Here is a 10,000-nt window from a genome sequence, read left to right on the forward strand (position 1 = left end):
CATATACATATATATGTACATATACATATACATATATACATATATATGTACATATACATATATACATATACACATATATACATACATATACATATATACATATACACATATATACATTTTAAATATACATTTTACTAAAATAACACAACATACCTTAAATTATGAAACGTTATTTAGATTGAATGGTACAACTTGATGAATCACTAGTTACTGAGAACAAAATAAACATTTTTGTCAGAAAATAAGAAATTAAGCTAGTCTGACTCTGCCTCTTCCCTCCGTAAGCCCCGCCCCTCTCACCTGGGCTCATCACTGAGCGTGAGCGGCGTCTTCCGGGGCAGAGCGTCGTGCGCTGACATCACGTCATCCTTAAAAACATTCATCACAACATCAAACTCTGAAGGATTGTTTAATAAATATGTACATTTCCTTCTTTACATTTGTACCTGTTTAGGTTTCTGAAAAACTACAGGTGTTTTTACACCTGAACACATCACAGTTAAACTGAACTGACTTGTTTTTTTTTATATTTCAGAATCTATTCTGTTTTATTCCCTTAAAATATACAAAATATTACAAAAATATTCTGTATAGAAAAAGTGTTAAAAGGTCACCATCTGCATGAAGGGTTTTGATTGGTCGTGGTGGTACTGGCTCTTGTCCAATAGGAGCATCCAGTGGGCGGAGCTTTGCAGCACCTTGTGCAGGTTCAAGATCGAGTGGAACAATCTGTAAAATAAAATGTAGTTCTTTGAGTTTCTGTTCATTTTTAATTATAAACGTTTTGATTTTCAGAAATTTTACTTAATTCATTTTTTTGTTTTTAATTTATTTGATTGACTTCATTGAAAATGCAAACGTCAGATTACATTGATTGATTAATAAAGTCTTTAGTGTTTACACTGTAACACATTATTTTACACACAAACCTCTGAGAAACTACACTGGGAGACACAACGTTAATGTGTTAACTTGTGATGAAATGAGTGTTAGATGCTAATGCTAAATGAATGGGTATGATGGGAAGCTAACGCTAACAGCTAACACTAAGCCAGGCGGTACCTGTTACCGTTGCCAATGGCGACACCATCCTCCGACTGAGAGCATGGAGGGACAAATGAGACAAAACACATGCTAACGCTCAAGATGCTAAAGAGTGTCAGGTGCTACAAATGCTAACACTGATTTATATGTGTGAATTAATTTAGTATTTATAATCTATGTGGGAACAAATCATCATTAAATCTAAACATATAAACAAATCAAATTTAGGAGAAACGCTTAAAAAGTAACAACTTATTTTAAACAAACACTATTTCTTTATGCTATCACATGCTAGTTTGTACGTGCTAACTTAACATGCTGACACAGTCAAACATTTAGTTTTTACCTGTTTAGATAGAATAACCTAAATAAGTGTCAAATTGTTCTTGCTTTATAATCCTAGCTAAGATGCTAACAAGCTAATACAAAGTTTGAACCTAACCTGTTATGCTGATGTAGCCCCTTGTTTAAGCTAACATGCTAACATATTGACTGATACATGCTAACAGGCTAGGTTGCTGACAGGAAGTAGTCACCTGGTGCCGTAGTCGACCACCACAGGGTCGCGGGCGGTGCCGGTGACGGCGTCGTGGTGCTGGAACAGCGCTAAGCTCCGCCTCCCCGCCGTCAGACGCTTGAAGTGTTCACGTGCTGGGAAATCTGAGACCAGACGACCATCGCCACGAAAACGACGCATTTCAGCCAACGTCAAGCTGAAGAGGATTTCTGTCGCTCTGTCAGAGAAGAAGAAAGTCTGTCAGTGAAGAATAACAGGAAAACAAGGTGAAAACATTTTGAGGGAATAAAAAGGTCCGAACAGATTTTAAAAGTAAACAATTCTAAGTATAAAAAATTAAGTCACAAAATGTTATTAAATACACCTAAATAAAGGCAAACATACATTTTGAATAAAGAGAATAATTACAAAGAATTATGTATAAATACAAAAGCAAAGTAAAAAATATAAAAATCGTAGTACGAAAACAAAATATAAAGACAGATACAACGTAACTGAGTCATTAGTTAAAAAACAAACCTGAGTCATAGATTAATTAACGTACCTGGATCACAGGTGAGACGGCGTACCTGAGCGTGGCCTCCAGCGTTCTGTCGAGGCGTTTGTAAAACGGTCTGGAGGTGAAGTATCCGCTCCAGTAATGGTCGTCTCGGTCGGCGTACGTGAAGAAGTCGCCGCGAAGTGTCGGCAGAGTCGTTCCTGCTGCGTTTAGACGCCGATGAAGAGCCTCGAAGTAATCTGAGAGAGTTCCGAACCGAGCCTGAAAACAGACGAGAGAAGAAGAAACATTGGGATATTTAAAGAGACAGTTTGTTTCCTCCCCTCATGGCCCGCCCCCCCCCTTCCCAGGGGCCTCAGGTGTCTCACCTTGACGTGGAGCTCCGGGTGCTGGTCGAAGTAGTCGAAGAGCTTCTGGTAGTTACCGAACTGAGCGTCCCACTCGCTCGACTCCACGAACCGAAAGTCGTCGCCGAGCGGAACGAAAAGGACGGGAGAGCGAAAGAGACGAGACTTCTGGCGGTACTGGTCCAGCAGTAGGAGAGCTCTGAGGACGAGACGCCGTCAACATGACAATAGAGAATAAAGCCGTGTTCACACCAAACGCGGCGCGAATTATTCGCGCAAGTAGATTACAAACAAAGTCTATGCACAGACGTGATGAGACGGGAGTGACGCGTGTTTGCATTGGTGCGATTGACGCGAATGGTGCAAATTTGCATCAATTGCGTGAATTACGCTGCGGCATGGCGCTGTGGCGCGTAGCCAATCAGCATTGAGATGCTCCTCCTGTCATCACTGATGTCCTGCCGTTGTTTAATCAGGAAAATAATACTGTATCCGTACAATACACAGTGTTCACCCAGAGCTCTATAAACTATGTGTATAAATGTATGTGTATAAACCATACGGTACAAACAATGAAAAAGACACTGCCGTATTTACGTTTATATGACGTTATGTTGAGTGTTGATGGAGCTTAGCTTAGCATAGCACCGGTCGATCCAAACTCCATTCAGAAGTATTTTAAAAGTTATTTGCTTGTTGTCTTGAGAGAACTAACAAAACATGAATTCAGACTTTTTACAAATCAGCAACATTATGTCGATATTTCATAGAGCTGTAGTAAACCAGCAGTGAATACATCTCCATGAAATCCACGGAGCTCCTCCAGATGATGTTATGAACCAGACAAGATGGCGTTTCTTCCACGGTTGATGGTGGAAATAAATGGCTTAAATTGATGTCTTCCATGGAGATAAGCCACTCCCCCTCTCCGGTGCGTCGAGCGCGAATGAAGTGAATAACCACAAAAGGTCCCCCGCGAGTAACGCGAATGATGCGATTGGTGTGAACGCACCATGAGTCAGAATTCAAAAATAAAAAGTCACGAAATCAAAGAAAGTATCTCAAATATAAAGAAAGAAGAAAAGTCAGGAGACTCAAAGTTACAGAACTCCATTCAAAAAATCTACCATTTTAAGGAATCCATATTATTATATTTTAAATTATTGATTGTTATTGTCCTGCTCACCGCTCCTCGACGTTCTGCTCTGTGATTCGCTGCGGCGATATCTTCCACGGACAGAAGAGCCGCCCCCCCGGCAGCCGGTGGAAATCAAACTGACAACAAACCGCCGGGTTTGGACCGCACGTGTGCGGCACGTCGTAGCTGTAGAACGGCATCATGTGACACGCGATGTCACTGCGGGGGGAGGAGTCTGACACAAAGGAAGTGGGCGGAGTTAGACAAACAAAAGCAGAGATTTACATATTTTACACAGAATGTAAATTTAATATCATAGAAATAAGATAAATAATCCTAAAAGGTGTTTTCCTCTCAATTTTCTCCCAAAGTCAGATTAATAAAATTGTCAATAAAACCTTTTTTTTAACTAATAATTTAAATAATTTGGTTAAAGTTTTTTTTATATTAATTTATTAAATTTCTTTTTCAAATTACAAATGCTTTTGTTTTGTTGTTTGTGTATTTTATTACATGATCTTATTTATCTTTATTATTTTATCTCATTCATCTGTTTTACTGTGTATTATTTTTGTCTGATGTTCTTTATAACTATTACTATTATTAATCAAATTATTATACTAATTAAACATTTAATAAATCCGTTTATCATCCTTCAATTTTCCACTTTTGTTAATATGGTTACAGTTATTTACTTTATTTTTTGCCGTTTTTCCTTAATTTCATTTTCCATGTTTTCACACAAGTTCACAAATGTTTATATTTTATATTTCGGGGTCTCTCGCTCCGCACCCACCCCAGCTCTGTCGCCATAGGAACTCGAGCGTCTGTTTTTGGGCGAAGTGCTTCTTGACGGCGTAGTGAACCCGTTGGATGACCATGTTGCTGAGCCCCGCCCCCTTCAGCAGGTAGGCCATGGAGGGGGAGTGGCCAAACGGATCCACCGCCCAACCGCTGCTGGGCTTCACACCTGGACAGAGAGATAACAGTTACGGTGACGTCACACAGAGCGAAAGGAGTCGAAGCGTCAGTGAGGCGACACTGACCCAGGTGTCTCTGGATCCACTGGTGTCCCTCGATCAGCTGATCCAGCAGAGCGAAGTAGTGAGAGTTCGCCTCGTCGGCCATCACCCAGCCGCCCGTCACCAGCTCCAGCTGCCCCGCCCCCACCAGGCTGACCAATCACAGAGCACGTATTAAAGAACATGAGCAAATACTTTAAATATATATATATGAGAAACAGACAGAAAAGTGAAAGTTGAGACAAAGACTAAAATTGAGTTTAGTTTAAAAGACAAAAAGATTTTTATTTTAAAAGAACATTTCTTTTTTTTACTTAATTGTTCTTTTATTCTTTGTTTCCTTTTCCGTTTGTTTTATTTCTGTTTTTTCATTTTGACATTTGTTTGACTTGTTTTGTATTTGGTTGTAAAGCCAGAAGCTAAAGTTACCGTTTCACCATCTCTCTCTTCTGCTCGTCGATGTCGTTCCACCATTTAGAGAAATAACTGATTTCTGCCCAAATCATCTTCCTCCTGATGAACATAAGCCGTCAATCATCTCTGATAAACATGAACTCTTTCAAATAGAAACAGGAAAAACAAAAACAAACAAAGATCTTCTCCTGGACAGATGAACACACGGTGAGCTGGTCAGATATTTAAATAGTCCTGAGACACACAGACCACCAAATGTAGATTAATCCGCCGCTGAAAATAGTCCCCGACAAAGTCACTATTTCCTGGTATTTGATAAAAACTACATGAATTACTGATGAAACTATACGTTTGTGTTTTTAAAGATTTACGTCTTCAGTAGGAACCAATGAGACACAGACGGGAAGTGAGACGGTGTTGAGAGACGGACCAACATGTTGTTGGTTTGAGTCTGTAATTTAAGTTCAGGTGAAATAAAAAGATGAAGATGAAGATGAGTACCTGCTGTCTTCAGTCAGTTTGATCAACATGTTGTTGAGGATGTGTTTAGTCTGGTCCTGATAATAATTCTCAAACGTCTTCAACCAGCCTGAAACACACACACACACACATTACTGATCTATAGTGAGGTGATGCTGCTACAGCGCCACCTGTTGGCCAAATGACACAGACTCTGTCCCGCTGACTAGGATGTCTTGTGTTAACGTGATCACTAAACGTGGTCCCGTTAACACCGAGTGTTCAGCTGACGTGACATTTCATCTGCCCGACAGCATTTGAGCAAACTTTGAGATCCAAAACGGCAAAAACAGTGCGAAACATCGAAAATGTGTTCCGGCTCGACCGGAGATGTTTTTGCACCAAATCTGGAGACAGAATTTGTAGACGGAGAAAAACAGTTTTGGGACAATTAAGAAAAATTGCGTAAAAACAGAGCATCTCTAAAAGTGGATTTTAGTTTGAGAAAGTCACGGTTTGAAGGGCGAAGCAGATCGGACGTTTGTGGAGATGTGTGAAGGACACGGACGTTCCTCACCGGGGTCGTTGTGAGAGTGAGGAACCACGAACACCTCCAGAGGCTGCTCCGCCCACTCGTCACCGTGGTAACTGATCTCAAAGCCTTGTTTCCAGACGCCGCCGTTTGGATTCTCGAACGTTAACAAGTCGTAAACGTCCAGCAGCTAAAACACAGAAACACACAGAATACTCTGGAGTCTACAAATATACTTTACTTTATATATATTATAATATAATATATAATATATATATATTATTATTTACTTATACCACACTTATATACTTCACACGTTGCTCAACAACTACTGAAATGGTTTTTCTTATTTCTCAACGAATATGAATGAAAAGCTACAATAAAGCTCAGTTATTAATATTAAAAGCAGCTTTAATCCTCCAGTGAACCGACATTAATCTGTGTTTATGTTCTCGATATTTTCAGTATTTTCTCTTATTATGTTTGTTGCATTAAATTCTGTTGATATGAAAATAACTTCAGCACAGTTCCAAAGCACTGTCTGTAGAAACAGCTGCTAGCATATGCTAAGCTAACCTGCACTCCATCGGCTCTGTCCTTCATCTCTTCGGCCAATCGGCAGCCAGGCAGAGAGTCAGCTCGGCTGGGGGCGGAGTCTGAGCTCACATTGACCGCCCCTCCTTTTACCCATGATGCTTGGCGGTGGAACATTTTGTCACGCAGCGTAGCGACCAGGCGGTTGTTGTCGCTAAGGAGACGCTCCAATTTGTCAATCTGCTGCTGGAGGCGGAACAAATCCTACAGACAGAGATGAGGGATTATTTTACATCATTTAACACGTCAGCAACTCATCGTACGTTATAAACATAACCTCACTCATTCCACTGAGGATATTCAGCTGCTGTTAAAAGACAATAAACTAGAATCCTGTCCACTTACGTCCTCCACCTGTCCATCAGGTGTCTCCATGTGTTGAAGCTCCGCCCCCTGCATCATCTCCAGCCTGCGGTACAGTGACATCACGGCCACGCAGAAGACTCCGCCCACCAGCACGGCCAGCAGCCGATTCCTCTTCTTCATCGCTGAGGAACCAATGAGACGACTCCGATGAAACACACGCTACAGGTGCATTATGGGAAATGTAGGATCCAGTGCTGAAAGTCAGGATAGCTCCACTTGAGCTTCAACGAGTTATTTAACAGATTACCTGCTGAAGATTAACAATATCAGCTTTTAAAAGAACCAATCATCGGTCTAAATGTCACATTTTATTTATATATAGTACAAATATAACTTTAGCATATTTACATTGGTGTTATTTTGACACTATTATAATTAAATAAAATGTTTCTTTTTGCCTCAGTTCCAACATGTTAGAGTTCATGTTAGTTTCTAGGAGGCAGAGCAACACTTTGAATCAGTTTTTTGAGAACAAAATGTCAAAACTTCTCTGGTTCCAGCTTCTCAGTTGTATATTCTTCAGATTTTGTCTCCATTTTTTTAATCTTGCGATGACTGAAGGGCTAATATGACAGAAATAATTCATAAACATCAGAGAAAGAAGCGTGTGGATAAAGAGCAGCAGACTTTGAGACGATCACCGCCTACAAAAACCAGCTAAACCTGCAGACCAGGAGACCTGCAGATCAGGACTCTGTGTTGACATGAAGCTTAGAGCTCAAACAGTCAGAGTGAATGAAAATAATGCAAATAAAGAAAGACAGGATTGTCCTGTTTTTTGTTCTTGTGTTGTATGATGACTATGAATGTCTTTGAATCCTTGAAACTGAGAAGATCCTCCTTCAGCTACATGAAGTGTTTAAAAAGCCTCTTGGATCAGATGTAAAATACATCGTTTGTTCTTTCTAGAGTTACGAGGTTCTCACAGAACATCTGATGATCTGATAGAACATGAAGCTCTCATGTAGATTTAACTAAACAGGATATAAAGGAGTTAACATGCAACACACACATTAATGCAGCAGGAACATCCGATATAACAGTGAAACATTTTACTGCTCAATGATACTTTTACTGGTAGTGGAGTATTCTTTAGTGAGTATTAGTACTTTTATTGCTGTAAAGGACCTACATTCTGATGTATCATTAGTTTTTTGTCCTTCTGTTTAACACTTTAACAGATACAACTCTGAATAATAATATAATAACTTACATTATTTAAACAACTCTGAAAAACTGTTATATACTGTTAAATATACATGTTAATGTATCTGCATTAACACTGGTGTAAATACACAAATACAGAATATTTTGTATAATTACTTCTGCTAGTAGAACTTGAAACCGCTCTTGTAGGTCAAACGGCTGTGAAGCTAAAATTAATAAAACTTTTGTATGTTAAATTAAACACCTCACTCACTGAACTTCCGCGTTGGACAAAGTGCAGCAGGTCTCGTGCGCCCTCGTGTCTCGCGCTGCTCTTCACCCGCTCGCTGACTTCAATTTCCGCGAAAAAACATACAACATATAAAATAAACTTTTTATTTTTAAAGTTAAATAAAGTTGTGTCGGTGCCTCCGCAGCGCGAGCTCCCCGCTGTTTGTTTTGCTTCCGGTCTGTCTCAGCTGACTCAGCGCTGCAGACTTCCGGTCAGGACGTGACGTCATCTGACATGCAGTATCACATGTCTTTAGGCCCATTACTGAAGTAGAATACCAATACTACATCTGTGAAAAATACTCTAGTACAAGTAAGAAGTACTATTTGTGTACACATTAAGTACTACTCGTGTACCGTACACAAGTACTACTCATATAGCATACACAAGAAGTACTACTCTTATACTGTATTTAAGAAGTACTACTCGTATAGCGTAGACAACAAGTACTACTCGTGTACCGTACACAAGAAGTACTTCTTATAGTGGTTGAAGAAAATCACAAACAGACGCAGAGACGATGAATCAACAACTTTTTAATAAAACTGTTTCTGTGTGCGTGTGCGCGTGTGCATCACAGCAGGGCACTCTTGGCGTACGACAGCAGACACAGTGATTGGTCAAATGATGCACGTAGCTCCGCCCACCCAACCTCCAGCCGGGAGGAGAGGCGGAGCAACGCTGCCATGGCAACAGAGTCCTGTGACAACGAGCGGAGATGGAGCTGAAAAAATAAAAATAAAATAAATAAAATCACCACAATAAAAGACTGAAGACGTCAACAAACGTTATATAAATAAATAAATGAATGCTGTGTTCTGATTGGCTGACCTTCAGGAAAAGCGCCAGGTAAGCCTGAGCCAGGTCGAAGTCCCGCCCACTGGACAACATGCTGTCAATCATGTGAATGAAGGCAAGCAGGAGCCTGCTGGCTCCGCCCCCCTCTGATGTCAGACAGGTGAGCTCGACGGAGAGCGCCGCCGGCCCACAATCCTTCAGGAGACGCAGCGGGCGATCGACTGCACGCACGCACGCACGCACGCACGCACGCACGCGCACACACACACACACACACACACACAGAGAGAGAGAGAGAGAGAGAGAGAGAGAGAGAGAGAGAGTTGATTTATGAAAACAAGTTTATATTCCCATGATAAATAAATTAAAATAATAATACGTATCAAATATTATCCACAAACATGTTTATAGATATTCAATATTTATCAAGAATTGTTAGCACAAAAAAACATTTTAATACAAAAAAATAAACCGGATGAAATGTCATTTAGGAAAAAATATTGAATACTGAATATGTAGACTTTATAAAAATCTAAAATATGAAACGAATCAATTCAATAAAATGCTAAAGATCAAAAATGTAAAATTAAAAATACAAATTTCCCCGCTGTGGGACAAATATTAGTTTGTTTCTGTACTTTGGCTCTGATGCTGCGTTCACACCAAACGCGGTGCAAATTATTCACACGTGTAGATTACAAACAAAGTCTATACACAGACGCGATGAGACTGGAGCGACGCAAATTTGCGATGGTGCGGCGCGATTGGTGTGAACACGGCATTAGATGCTTGTTTAAAGGAGATGCACTTATGACTTCTGGTGACTAGTAGT

At 40.2% G+C, this 10,000-nt stretch overlaps 1 protein-coding gene across 5 annotated transcripts in view; it reads right to left on the reverse strand.

Moving 5' to 3' along the window:
- Positions 1-191: 191 nt before the first annotated feature.
- LOC116377654 (alpha-mannosidase 2-like) overlaps positions 192-10,000 on the reverse strand; it is a 10,402-nt gene continuing 593 nt past the window's right edge. Inside the window, exons 3-18 of one of the 5 annotated variants that reach the window (XM_031839338.1) lie at positions 9,202-9,389; positions 8,353-9,094; positions 6,912-7,054; positions 6,549-6,770; positions 6,018-6,162; positions 5,483-5,570; positions 4,997-5,080; positions 4,592-4,719; positions 4,342-4,515; positions 3,594-3,780; positions 2,429-2,606; positions 2,131-2,321; positions 1,581-1,778; positions 1,070-1,097; positions 615-729; positions 277-368 (exon numbers count right to left, since the gene is read on the reverse strand). In XM_031839338.1, the coding sequence (XP_031695198.1) occupies positions 364-368; positions 615-729; positions 1,070-1,097; positions 1,581-1,778; positions 2,131-2,321; positions 2,429-2,606; positions 3,594-3,780; positions 4,342-4,515; positions 4,592-4,719; positions 4,997-5,080; positions 5,483-5,570; positions 6,018-6,162; positions 6,549-6,770; positions 6,912-7,052 (1,884 nt within the window). In that variant the 5' untranslated portion in view covers positions 7,053-7,054; positions 8,353-9,094; positions 9,202-9,389 and the 3' untranslated portion in view covers positions 277-363. The other 4 variants (XM_031839335.1, XM_031839336.1, XM_031839339.1 and 1 more) reach the window with 4 other exon arrangements.

Source organism: Anarrhichthys ocellatus, unplaced genomic scaffold, assembly GCF_004355925.1.
Source record: "Anarrhichthys ocellatus isolate YVR2014 unplaced genomic scaffold, GSC_Weel_1.0 scaffold1507, whole genome shotgun sequence".
NCBI classification, from domain to species: Eukaryota; Metazoa; Chordata; class Actinopteri; order Perciformes; family Anarhichadidae; genus Anarrhichthys; species Anarrhichthys ocellatus.